This window comes from Pecten maximus, chromosome 15 (genome assembly GCF_902652985.1).
Source record: "Pecten maximus chromosome 15, xPecMax1.1, whole genome shotgun sequence".
Lineage (NCBI taxonomy): Eukaryota > Metazoa > Mollusca > Bivalvia > Pectinida > Pectinidae > Pecten > Pecten maximus.
In genome coordinates, this window is record NC_047029.1 from 4,264,211 (window position 1) to 4,278,557 (window position 14,347).

The 14,347-nt window shown below is 36.6% G+C and overlaps 1 protein-coding gene across 1 annotated transcript; it reads left to right on the top strand.

The window, feature by feature from the left end:
* Window positions 1-11,833: 11,833 nt before the first annotated feature.
* LOC117344101 lies at window positions 11,834-12,625 on the top strand. The gene has a single exon (XM_033906749.1). It carries the CDS (start codon window positions 11,834-11,836, stop codon window positions 12,623-12,625), a length of 792 nt encoding a protein of 263 aa, XP_033762640.1.
* Window positions 12,626-14,347: the final 1,722 nt, after the last annotated feature.

Sequence of the window (14,347 nt, forward strand, 5' to 3'; positions counted from 1 at the left end):
GGTGTGTTTGGCAATATGGCAGATAACAGTCCATTACGACACGTGCGCGTAGCTATATATATATATATATCTTGCTATATATTTTCTATTTCAAGGCGTAGAAGAGTTCCATTGATAAGACGAATTTTCATGTCAAAACGAAGGTTTTCAAGCCAGGGATCCTGCGGGTCAAACTGGTTTTTTTTTGTTTGTTTAACGTCCCATTAACAGCCAGGGTCATTTAAGGACGTGTCAGGTTTTGGAGGTGGGGAAAAGCCGGAGTACCCATAGAAAAACCACTGGCCTACGGTCAGTACCTGGCAACTGCCCCACGTAGGTTTCGAACTCGCAACCCAGAGGTGGAGGCCTAGTGTTAAAGTGTCGGGACACCTTAACCACTCGGCCACCGCGGCCCCTCCGCGGGTCAAACGAGTGAAAAGTAGAGAAGACTGTAGAAGCCGACAATGCTCACACCTGAGTTAAAGGTTAAGGCCATGTCTTACGGGAATGCTGTCGTTGATATCCAATGAAGTTAAGGTAAAGGTCATTTATGAAGTGGTTATACGTGTACCATCGAAATCGCCGATGTTATAAATTTAGGAATATGAAAGAATTAAAAAAAACAACATGTATTCGCTGAAAAAAAAAAATCGTTATGGAACATATTTATATTTATATATCATATGAATCATGATAATTGACTTAAAATATAACAATCAATGGTGAATTGACAAAATACAACAAGAGGTTTGGTTTGGTTTATTTTGTTTAACGTCCTATTAACAGCTAAGGTCATTTAAGGGCCGCCTCCCGTGCGTGCGACATGCATGCGCGTGGGGAGTGCGTATGTGTGTTTTGGAAGGCTGCGGTATGTTTGTGTTAAGTCTCCTTGTGATAGGCCGGAACGTTTGCTGATTCATAGTGCTGCTTCACTGAAGCATACTGCCGACGACACCCAGCAGGACACCCCCACCCGGTCACATATTATACCGACAACCGGCGAACCAGTCGTCCCACTCCTAATATGCTGAGCGCTAAGCAGGAGCAGCAACTACCATTTTTAATGACTCTGGTATGTCTCGACCAGGGGACAGAACACAAAGCCCTCCTCACAGGGGCGAAAGCTCAGCTGAAGACCAAAAGTAAGGCATTGTCAAGGGAGACATAAGAAGAAGAAAGTTGTTCAGAAAGAAGAGAAAAGATAAGATCCCAAATTTAGTTGCCTCTTACGGTCATGCAACGGGGGCAGCAGGTACAATTCTTACGCCCTACCTGCAGGGCAGGGGAAATATGTTTAAAATATATATATCAAAGCATGTTGAAAGCGCTAGTGTGAATTTCTGGTTTGTGTTTTTTATTATTATTACTATGTATACCCATCACAAGGACATTATATATTTTTAATTATATATATATATATATATATATATATATATATAATATGTTGGTATAGGCTTCGTAGTTTTATCTTGTAAAATTAGATCGTCAAGTGAAGTACTTGAATAACTCCAGCACGAATTAAACTGGAGAACCTTCTTTCAATATAGTACCACGTAATATCTCTATGTTAAATGTTACAAAGTCATATACTGTAAACGTGGAAATTTACGCGAGGGGGAAATTTACACTAATTATGTGGATCCCTTTTGATCGCGAAATTTTCCCCATGTGTATTATTTTGATATTAATTTGAGTAAACTCGAACTACACATGAAGGTGGGTCGATCGCGAAAATTATTTCCACGCGTATAGTTTACGTATCGAAATCGCGAAATTAACCATCCGCGAAAATAACCACGTTTACAGTAGCTCCAATGCATTAATTTACGCCATATTAATTCAAAAAGGAAATAACGAAAACGCCCAACTGCAGAAAATACTCCTTGGCTGTACTGCACACCCAAAATCATTAAACAGGTTAAAATGCCCCAGTGAGAGATATGAAGGCGCTATGGGTTTTTTTTCTCTCCCAGAATGCCTCATTCAAGATGGCTGCCAACATTGGCGGCCATCTTGAAATAAGGCATTCTGGGAGAGAAAAAAAACCCATAGACATCTTCAATTCTCTCCCCTGTATCTTGGTTTTCAAATACAGAAGTGACATACCTTTCTTTGTATTTTCTTGAGATTTTATCTTTTTAGGTTCTTTTAGACATATTCTTCTTTCAATATCTGTTGTTGATGATTCATGGTGTATACCAAAAAACATTGGAACCAGATTCATCAGAGGCCTTGGTGATTAAAACAAGATCTCATGACAAATGATCCTGATGACAGGTAAAAAGTTTCTGTCTGTGTATCACCCATGCTAGATTTGTTACACCCCATTTTTAAATATGTGTAAACCGTCAAACTTTCCAGAACGAGGCTGTGAAGAATTCAACATGGCAGCCTCCATGTGTTTACATCACCTCAGGATGTTTATGGGTTTTAACATTATAAAATATTGCAGGTAAGTTGTTTTTTAATCTCTTTGATCTTATCATAGAATATTTATCGTAAATGTATGAGTATATTATAGAATGAAGCTGTTTTTATCATGATTTACGGATATTGATTTGTTGATGCTCAAGTTATCATTGACTCAGTGTTACGGAGGTCATTTTTTGCAGATTACAGTAGATTTAGATAGTTTTTATTGTAAAATGGAATCATCTCAGTTCAAAATAATCCTTATGAATTGATGTCTTCATTACAGTAGTAAAATAAAGGTTTTGTTTTGTTGCTAGAACTAAAAATACTACCATGATAAACTGCTTTCACTTTCTATTCCCGGAACTGTGACGTCACAGCCATAACTGTCTTGAGTTGTACGGAGGGTATTTTTTGGAGATTACAGTAGATTCAGATAGTTTGTATTGTAAAATGGAATCATGTCAGTTCAAAATAATCATTCTGAGTTGATGTCTTCATAACAGTAGTAAAATAAAGGTTTTGTTTTGTTGCTAGAACTAAAAATACTACCATGATAAACTGCTTTCACTTTCTATTCTCGGAACTTTCTAGAGAGTGTGACGTCACATCCATAACTGTCTGAAGTTGTACGGAGGTCATTTCCCGTAAATTACAATAGATTTAGATGGTTTTTATTGTAAAATGGAATCATGTCAGTTCAAAATAATCATTCTAAAACTGTGTCTTTTTAACATGGTGTTTTAACATGCTAACATGTTGTTTTAACATGCTGATTTGCTGTTTTGACATGTTTATATGGTGTTTTTAACATGTTAACATGCTGTTTTAAATTCATGATTTTGCCATTTTTGTTGTTTTTGTCATTTTTGTCATGATTTTGTCATGTTTTGTCATGATTTTGTCATGAATTTGTAATTTTTGTCATGTTTTGTCATCTTTTTGTCATGAATTTGTCATGTTTTGTTGTTTTTGTCATGTTTTGTCATTTTTGTCATGATTTTGTCATGATTTTGTCATCTTTTGTCCTGATTTTGTCATTTTTGTCCTGATTTGTCCTGATTTTGTCATGTTTTGTCCTCATTTTGTCCTGATTTTGTCATGTTTTGTCCTCATTTTTGTCCTGATTTTGTCATGATTTTTTCCCGATTTTGTCATTTTTGTCCTGATTTGTCCTGATTTTGTCATGTTTTGTCCTCATTTTGTCCTGATTTTGTCATGTTTTGTCCTCATTTTTGTCCTGATTTTGTCATGATTTAGTCCTGATTTTGTCATTTTTGTCCTGATTTTGTCATTTTTGTCCTGATTTGTCCTGATTTTGTCATGTTTTGTCCTCATTTTGTCCTGATTTTGTCATTTTTGTCCTAATTTTGTCCTGATTTTGTCATTTTTGTCCTCATTTTGTCCAGGTTTTGTCATGTTTTGTCCTAATTTTGTCCTGATTTTGTCATTTCTGTCCTAATTTTGTCTTGATTTTGTCATTTTTGTCCTCATTTTGTCCTCATTTTGTCATGTTTTGTCATTATTTGTCATGTTTTGTTATGATTTGTCATGATTTTGTCATGATTTTGTCATTTTTGTCATGATTTTGTCATTTTTGTCATGATTTTGTCATGATTTTGTCATGTTTTGTCATTTTTGTCATGATTTTGTCATGTTTTGTCATGATTTTGTCATGATTTTGTCATGATTTTGTCATTTTTGTCATGATTTTGTCATGTTTTGTCATTTTTGTCATGATTTTGTCATGTTTTGTCATGATTTTGTCATGATTTTGTCATTTTTGTCATGATTTTGTCATGTTTTGTCATTTTTGTCATGATTTTGTCATGTTTTGTCATGATTTTGTCCTGATTTTGTCATGATTTTGTCCTGATTTTGTCATTTTTGTCATGTTTTGTCATGTTTTGTCATGATTTTGTAATGTTTTGTAATGATTTGTCATGATTTTGTCATGTTTGTCATGATTTGTCATGTTTTGTCATGTTTTGTCATGATTTGTCATGTTTTGTCATGATTTTGTCATTTTTGTCATGATTTTATCATTTTTGTCAGGATTTTGTCATGTTTTTGTCATGATTTTGTCATGATTTTGTCATGTTTTGTCATGTTTTATCATGATTTTGTCATGTTTTGTCATTTTTGTCATGTTTTGTCAAGTTTTATCATTTTTGTCATGATTTTGTCATGTTTTGTCATGTTTTGTCATGATTTTGTCATGATTTTGTCATTTTTGTCCTGATTTTGTCCTGATTTTGTCATTTTTGTCATGTTTTGTTATGATTTTGTCATGATTTTGTCATTTTTGTCATGATTTTGTAATGTTTTGTCATGATTTTGTCATGTTTTGTAATGATTTGTCATGATTTTGTCATTTTTGTCATGATTTGTCATGTTTTGTCATGGTTTTGTCATGATTTTGTCATGATTTTGTCATGTTTTTGTCATGATTTTGTCATGATTTCGTCATTTTTGTCATCATTTTGTCATGGTTTGTCATGATTTTGTCATGATTTGTCATGATTTTGTTATTATTTGTCATGTTTTGTCATGTTTTGTCATGTTTTTGTCATGTTTTGTCATGATTTTGTCATGTTTTGTCATGTTTTTGTCATTTTGTCATGTTTTTGTTAGCATGTTAGCATGCTAAAACACCAAATCAACACATTAGCATGCTAAAACACCAAATCAACACGTTAAAACAGCACGTTAGCATGCTAAAACACCAAATCAACACGTTAAAACAGCACGTTAGCATGCTTAAACACCAAATCAACACGTTAAAACAGCACGTTAGCATGCTAAAACACCAAATCAACACGTTAAAACAGCACGTTAGCATGCTAAAACACCAAATCAACACGTTTAAACAGCACGTTAGCATGCTAAAACACCAAATCAACACGTTAAAACAGCACGTTAGCATGCTAAAACACCAAATCAACACGTTAAAACAGCACGTTAGCATGCTAAAACACCAAATCAACACGTTAAAACAGCACGTTAGCATGCTAAAACACCAAATCAACACGTTAAAACAGCACGTTAGCATGCTAAAACACCAAATCAACACGTTAAAACAGCACGTTAGCATACTAAATTAGCATGACAAAATCATGACAAAACTTGACAAAAACATGACAAAACATGACAAAATCATGACAAAACATGACAAAATCATGACAAAAATGACAAAATCAGGACAAAAATGAGGACAAAACATGACAAAATCAGGACAAAATCAGGACAAAACATGACAAAATCAGGACAAATCAGGACAAAAATGACAAAACATGACAAAAACAACAAAACATGACAAATTCATGACAAAAAGATGACAAAACATGACAAAAATGACAAAACATGACAAAAACAACAAAAATGACAAAATCAGCATGTTAAAACAACATGTTAGCATGTTAAAACACCATGTTAAAAAGACACAGTTTTAGAATGATTATTTTGAACTGACATGATTCCATTTTACAATAAAAACCATCTAAATCTATTGTAATTTACGGAAAATGACCTCCGTACAACTTCAGACAGTTATGGATGTGACGTCACACTCTCTAGAAAGTTCCGAGAATAGAAAGTGAAAGCAGTTTATCATGGTAGTATTTTTAGTTCTAGCAACAAAACAAAACCTTTATTTTACTACTGTTATGAAGACATCAACTCAGAATGATTATTTTGAACTGACATGATTCCATTTTACAATACAAACTATCTGAATCTACTGTAATCTCCAAAAAATACCCTCCGTACAACTTCAGACAGTTATGGCTGTGACGTCACAGTTCCGGGAATAGAAAGTGAAAGCAGTTTATCATGGTAGTATTTTCAGTTCTAGCAACAAAACAAAACCTTTATTTTACTACTGTAATGAAGACATCAATTCATAAGGATTATTTTGAACTGAGATGATTCCATTTTACAATACAAACTATCTAAATCTACTGTAATCTGCAAAAAATGACCTCCGTAACACTGAGTCAATGATAACTTGAGCATCAACAAATCAATATCCGTAAATCATGATAAAAACAGCTTCATTCTATAATATACTCATACATTTACGATAAATATTCTATGATAAGATCAAAGAGATTAAAAAACAACTTACCTGCAATATTTTATAATGTTAAAACCCATAAACATCCTGAGGTGATGTAAACACATGGAGGCTGCCATGTTGAATTCTTCACAGCCTCGTTCTGGAAAGTTTGGCGGTTTACAAATATTTAAAAATGGGGTGTAACAAATCTAGCATGGGTGATACACAGACAGAAACTTTTTACCTGTCATCAGGATCATTTGTCATGAGATCTTGTTTTAATCACCAAGGCCTCTGATGAATCTGGTTCCAATGTTTTTTGGTATACACCATGAATCGTCAACAACAGATATTGAAAGAAGAATATGTCTAAAAGAACCTAAAAAGATAAAATCTCAAGAAAATACAAAGAAAGGTATGTCACTTCTGTATTTGAAAACCAAGATACAGGGGAGAGAATTGAAGATGTCTATGGGTTTTTTTTTCTCTCCCAGAATGCCTCATTTCAAGATGGCTGCCAATGTTGGGCCGTCCTTAAATGACCTTAGCTGTTAATAGGACGTTAAACAAAATAAACCAAACCAAATCAAACAAAAATGTCCTCACACATGAGGGCTAACATTCGCCATACTTCATTCATTCCTATTATTAATTCGTACATGTATAAAATGGTGTTGTGCAGCCTTGATAGGAGAGCTTACTCCATATCAAGTACACCTTGCCATATGCAGAATACCCCAAATTAAACACGTGTATTTAAAGATGTTTATACAATGTAATTTTTTTAGAGACACAGTTTATTTTTCACAAAATGTCAGTCAGGCTACATACCAAGAATTTTTCATGTAACCAGCTATCAGGCATTGTATCGGAGGGCTTTAGATGCGGGTAAAGAAAGTATAGCTGTATTTTGTTATATTGGTAAATTAAAGTGATCAAGTTTGGCAAAGAGGTCTTATACACAAATTTAAAAAATCCGAGTGTCTCTGGGAAACTAGTATCCTACCTGTAAACTGCCGTCGAGGTCTTATATAGGCGTTCGCCTCTCTGACCTATCACCAATTGCGTTTCCGGTTCCGGTTAGTTTTGATAGCAGTCTGGGCAGAATTTAATGTTCATGTTTTCCCCTAATTTGTTTAGTGCTTTTAAGGTGATGCCTGACACCACTTCCTCAGATAAACTATTTCAATAATTAACAATTCTTTGAGAGAATGACAGTTAACTGATGTTTAATCTTCAGTGTTCTTTGGTAAGTTTTTTAAGTGACCCGTGGTTGTGTCTTCCTCTCACTTTTTAAACAGTTTATCTTTGTCACATTTATCCAGATCAGTGATAGTTTTGTAGACTTTGATCAGGTCCTTTCTAAGGCGTCTGTATTGAAGTGATGGTACATGTAGTCCTATGTGGATGAACCTTTCTTGATAGTTGCTTTTCCTTATTGGTCGATATCGTTTGGTGGCACGTCTTTGGACATTCTCTATATTCTTGCGCAAGATGTTTGGATCCTTTTTTATGAATGGCGGTGACATTAGCTACTTTCCATAATTTTGATATTTTTTGTTGGCCAGGTGATTTCTGAAAGATATCGGTGAGTGGTTTGGTGTAGACTTTTTTAGATTCCTTTAGTAACTTTGGGTTGAGATTATCTGGACCTTTCGCTACTTGTTTTCAGTTGGTCTAGCAGTTTGTTTGCTTTACTTTTTCTTCTTGGATTTGAAATTCTGTCAGGTTTTCTTGGACGTGTCTAGGTGCGAAGTTTGGGATGTTACTAAGATCCTCTGTAGTGAAAACACTTATGAAACATTTTTCGGCATAGCCGTCTAATTTTGTTTTGGCCCCGGATATGACGCGGCAGGTGGCGTTCTGGTCAAGATGAAGTATGTGATTGGTCAATGTAGCAGTCAATGCAAAATGCAGACATACAGTTAAAAACGAAACAAAGTTAAAGGGACCTCACGGTAAACCAATCTTTATTTTGTATTTTTTATCATATTATTGGGTATATCTTTTAAAAAAAATAACCTTCTGAACAATAACCATTCGAATTCGATGATGTAGGCCTATGTACATAAAAACATCAATTATCAATTATTAAAAGGTTATCAAACAATCTGAATATGCAAAAATGTTGCGACATATACGATAAACGCATGCGCACAACAAACTAAAACACATGGAAACAAAAATGGCTTCCAATGTGAATCGACTGCGGTTGAAAACGATAACAGCTTCCGCAATGAAGAGAATAATAGGAAAATGGGTCAAACACAATCCTAGAATTAAACTTGGGAAGCAGTACAATAGACTGTAACAGTTCAAACATGAAAACAGCAGTAATACGGACGCCGCTCGTATTCTGCTTGATTGTTTGATAGTAGGTCATGACTATCTCGGTAATATTTACACAAACTCGGTAATATTAACACAAACTCGTTAATAGTTCCACAAGCTCGGTAATATTTACACAAACTCAGTAATAGTTCCACAAACTCGGTAATATTTATACAGTCTGTACCAGTACATCGCTACTGTCACTATACTATATGACATTTTATTGTTCACCAATAAAATAATTTATTAAAGCAAAGTACATTTAATTTCTCTAAAAATTATTTCCGGAATTTTTGTACCGGTATTTTCCGGATTCTATAACTCCGGTTGAGTGGCATATTAGTCACTTCTGTCATGGCGACTTACTAAATGAGTGACATCAACGAGATCGGCAAATTCAATCCAAGTAATCGGTATTGTATACAGCGTGGTAAGGTAGTATCATTTCAATTTGTAATAGCTGATTAGCCTATATATCATTCTAGATATGTATTTTGGTTCAAAGATAAAGGATGTGGTCGAAACGAGTAAGAACATGTGTGCATATTCGGAATGGCATTTAAATGTCGTGGGTTGATGTTATGACTAATACACCACGGTTTAAAATGTGTCCTATACGGGGTCACGCCAAATTTCCAATATGCGAAAAGTGGTTTAGGCCTATTGATTATGTCATAGGTTACATGTAGGTTTCAGCACATCGGTTTTAGATTTAATCTGGAATATTGAAATAATCTATCAAGCTTATTTAGAAGGGAAACATTTACACCGCACTTGTACATGTGTTGTACTGTTATATGAAATTAAACTAAATAAACAAAACTGTAACTTATTCATGGTCATAATTATAACAAAAATACTAATACTGTTTCAATTTCCTGATAATGTTTGCTAGAAAGGTTCGGTTAGCCAAGTAGAGCACGTGCCGTAAAAAAAAAAAAAAAAAAAACCCACCAAAACAGAATGCTCAAGTTCGAATTCATGCAGAAATCAAACACGCTAGATAAACTGATTCATCTTCTGGTCATTTAAGGGATTGTTATATTCTCTATACATATGTAGATACTAATATGTGTCAAGTAGTAATAACGACAGTACAGACAAGTAAATTGTCGAATTTTCGAGGCAATCTGCCCCTTTATCAAGACAAATAAATTACATACGATCACATATAGACACAGAACATACTATATGCTTTATATTAGATACTAATATGGATATTATTGAATTTTAACGAGGATTTAGATTCCATTTACCTATAACATGCCTAAGGAGCGTGGACGAAGGGCCTCGAGAGGTAATACAAGGTTGACGAGAAGGTCAAGGCCACCTACCAGGGACGCTTTGCCTCGGGAACCGGAGGAGGTCCAACAGGAACCGGAAGACATCCAACAGGAACCAGAAGAGGTCCCAGAGGAGGACCACCAGGGGCTAGAACAGGATTCAGCTAACTTTGGTATGAACCAATTATTAGATATCCCTCCACCCCCAATGGTCCCCAGTGTCAGTGATCAGTTAGGGGATCATGTACATGCTTCTGTTAAGGAAAAGAAATTGGAAAAATGAATATTTGGACCTAGGGGTATTATTAGATTTAGACCCTGAGCTAGGTATGAGACAAAATGTAGTCTTCATTAATGGATCATTACAATTGAGGGTAGCCCAGGCAAAATCCAAAGTCAATAATATTGAAGAATGGACCAATGCATTTTTGATATACACTAGTATCTATTTGGTTAAATGGCCTGAAAGGGCCCAGGAGTTGATTAAGTATATGAGCACCATGCGATTTGCTGCCAAAAACTTCAATGGCTTTGGGTGGAAAAATTATGATGTACAATTCAGACTACGCCAGGTTCGTAACCCACTAAGAACTTGGTCCAGCATTGATCATGAGTTGTGGCAAATGTTTGTGTCGGCCGCCTCTAGCACGGCTAGGTCTACTAGTAATACATCCAGTCCCGCACCTTCAAGCAAATGCTATGCTTTCAATTACGAGGGTGTTTGTCATCGTACACAGTGCTCTTACTCTCACACATGCATACGTTGCTCTGGGAATCACGCAGCAGTTAGATGTTGGGCTAGTAATAAGGCAGGTCCATCCCAGAACTTCCGTCCCCGTCAGAGCCATAATCCTCAGATGTTACGGGGCACCAACCAGAATAATTTTCGCTTTCGTTCCCCTGGCAGTTACCAAATGCGGCCCAGAACATTCAACCAGCAAAATATGGGAGTTAGGCAATTCCCCAATTAGGGTGTCCAATCTGGTACAGGCGCTTCACAATTTTCCAGACCAAGCTATAGCTGATGAATTAGCAGCAGGTTTTCATAATGGCTTCCGCTTGAATTATCTAGGCCCCAGACAGTATATCGAAACTCAAAATCTCAAGTCTGCTTTGGACAGTCCAGTTCAACTAGTAAAAAAACTTGAGGAGGAAATAGACTTAGGTAGAGTTGCGGGCCCTTACCCTAAGCTCCCCATTAGCAACCTTAGAATATCACCATTGGGGCTAGTTCCTAAAAAAAAGTGGTGACATGCGAATGATTACTCACTTGTCATACCCAGCAGGAAACAGTGTCAATGACTTTATAGATCAATCTAAAATATCAGTTAAGTACACTTCATTTGATAAGGCTTTGGAAATGGTGCAAAAACTAGGAAAAGGGGCTTTACTGGGTAAAAAAGATATCAAATCGGCATTTCGGTTACTCCCTATTCATCCTGGTGACTATTGTTTGTTAGGATACAAAGTTAGTGGGAATTATTACATAGACAAGTGTTTGCCATTTGGTTGTAGCATATCCTGTGCACTTTTCGAAAAAATTTCTTCTTTCCTAGAGTGGCATGTTCGTCAACAAGCTAAAACGTCAAATATTGAACATTATTTGGATGATTTTCTCCTGGGGTCTGTTGGTAATTCAGCTGAATGTGCTTGTTTGATGGATACTTTCGATAAGGTTTGTGCAAATTTGGGTGTCCCTATATCTGATGATAAAACTGAAGGTCCTACAACATGTCTAGTGTTTCTAGGTTTGGAAATAGACACAGTGGAAATGGTGGTTAGGGTTCCTTTAAAGAAAGTAGAAGAGCTGTGTTCCTTAATTACTCAAGTGCTTGGTAAGTCAAAAATTAAGTTGGCAGACCTACAGTCCTTTGCAGGTAAAGTTGCATTTTGTGCCAGGGCTATACCTAGTGCTCGTGCTTTCTGTAGACGGATATATGAATCCATGTCGGGTGTCAAAAAGGCGTACCATTACATTCGTCTCGGTGCAAACTTGAAGGAAGATCTTAGGACATTACACAAGTTTTTCCATTCTTTTAATGGTGTTTGTTATTTCCCAGATAGGGAATGGTTGTCAAACGTGAGTTGTGAGCTGTACACAGACAGTTCAGGCAACAGTGCATTAGGTTGTGGGGCACTCTTTCAGAAACAATGGTTGGTAGTGAAGTGGTCAGAATTTGACTTCTCGGCTGAGGTTTTTAGGGATATTACTTATCTTGAACTGATTCCAATATTTCTTGCTCTTCTTGTGTGGGGCCAGGAACTTCAGAACAAGAAAGTTATTTTTCATTGTGATAACATGGCCCTGGTGGAAATTTTAAACAAAAAATCTTCTCGATCTTGCAGAGTTATGTCCCTTATCAGACCCTTGCTATTAGAGTGTATGTACTTTAATGTCCAGTTCAAAGCAATGCACGTACCAGGGGTTAGTAATGCTAAGGCAGATGCACTCTCTCGTTTGCAGTTTCACCGTTTTCGGGAATTGGCCCAGGATTCATCCCAACAGGCTTGTGTCATTCCACAGGCGTTCTGGACAATTTTCATGCAGAATTCCACAGATTGATAGGTAGTTCGGTAGCTGATAATACCAAGTCTACTTATAGAAACGCAAGATTATCCTTTGAGCAGTTCAGGTCACAAACAAAGCTCCCAGCAATTTGGCCTCCCCCTACTTCACATATTGTTAATTTTATTCTATTTATGTTTAAGAAGGGAGTGGCTTACTCAACAGTCAGAACATACTTGGGTGGGATAAGCTTCTATGCTAAGACTCATTCTGGTACAGATCCAACTAACACATTTATTGTTCAAAAATTGTTAGAGGGGTTTAGACGAGACAAATTTCGGCGGGATAGTCGTGCCCCTGTGTCAGTTGAAATGTTAGTTAAATTGCCAACAACTTTAACAAGGGTATGTAAATCAATATACGAGGCGAAGATGTTCACAGCAGCATATTTTCTGGCATTTTGGGGTTTATTGAGAGTAGGTGAGTTAACTGTCAATGGAAGAAATACAGACAGAGCTATACATATTCAGGATGTGCAGTTGTCACATGAAAAAATCATGCTTAGAATACGTTTTTCCAAGACTGATCAATCTGGCAACTCTGTGCAACTAGTTATAAGCAAGGCAAAAAACATAGCAGTATGCCCACTGCGTGCATTACAGGCTTATTTACAGGTTCGTCCCAAACTTGGAGGTCTTTTGTTTTGTCATTTGGATGCTGCACCATTAACACGATATCAATTTAGCTCTGTTTTCCGTAAGGCACTGGCTTTCAACAATGTTGATACAAACCCCTACAAAACACACTCATTCAGGATAGGTGGTGCGTCACGTTGTGCTCAATTAGGAATGGATTCAGAGACTATAATGCAGGCTGGTAGATGGCGATCATCATGTTTCACCAGATATGTAAGAACAAAAAGTATTGTTATGCCACAGTTGGCTTAAGTGTTGCACGGGTTATTCCATTCAGGGCACATAGCGGCATAAATGACAGCATATTTCAAGGGCAAATAACTCGTTAATAATCGCTATACACCATGTATTAGTTTACTGTCATTAATTACTGGCTAGCTTCTCTTGTATCAGGAATTATATAGTTGATAATATGGTCTCTTTGCCCTGTTAATCTTTTGTTCGATAGGTTTTGATAACAGATTTGTATATGGCTGCAATGTGAGGATAGTAGGATCTTCCATAATACGCAGAGCGGAGGAGCATGCCCTAAATAGGCCTGGGGGTACCATGTTAGCTACGGAACGAATTGGGATGAACATAGAGTGGGTAGGCATTGGCGGTTTAAAACTAGACCGTCTTATACAGGTAATAGTTGAAAATGTGCACTTGAAAGGTCAACCTGATATGCTAATCATTCACTGTGGGGGCAATAGCATTGGGCAAGGCAGTTCTGTATTGGAGCTGTGCTCCTTTGTTAAGGATATTCTAGTGGATCTGGCTAAATTTCTGCCCCATACAATATTGATTTGGTCTCAGATATTACCAAGATTTCATTGGGAGGAAGAAGCTGACATTTCTGCATCAAATCAAGTGAGAATACGGATGAACAGGGAGGCTGCTAGTTTTCTGTTACATAGGCTGGGGGGTGGATATATTAAGTACCCAGACCTGAAACTGGACAACGATTTGTATCTTGAAGATGGTGTTCACCTAAGTGAAGTTGGCAATGAATTATTCTTAAATACAATACAAGGGGCATTAGAACAGTTCTATTCCTGGGGAGGGGGGGGGGGGGGGGGGGGGGGGGGGGGGGGCATATCCC

Bases quoted from the DNA above. Each gene is read 5' to 3' on its own strand.
- LOC117344101 (XM_033906749.1), top strand. From the start codon at position 11,834: ATGGTGGTTAGGGTTCCTTTAAAGAAAGTAGAAGAGCTGTGTTCCTTA.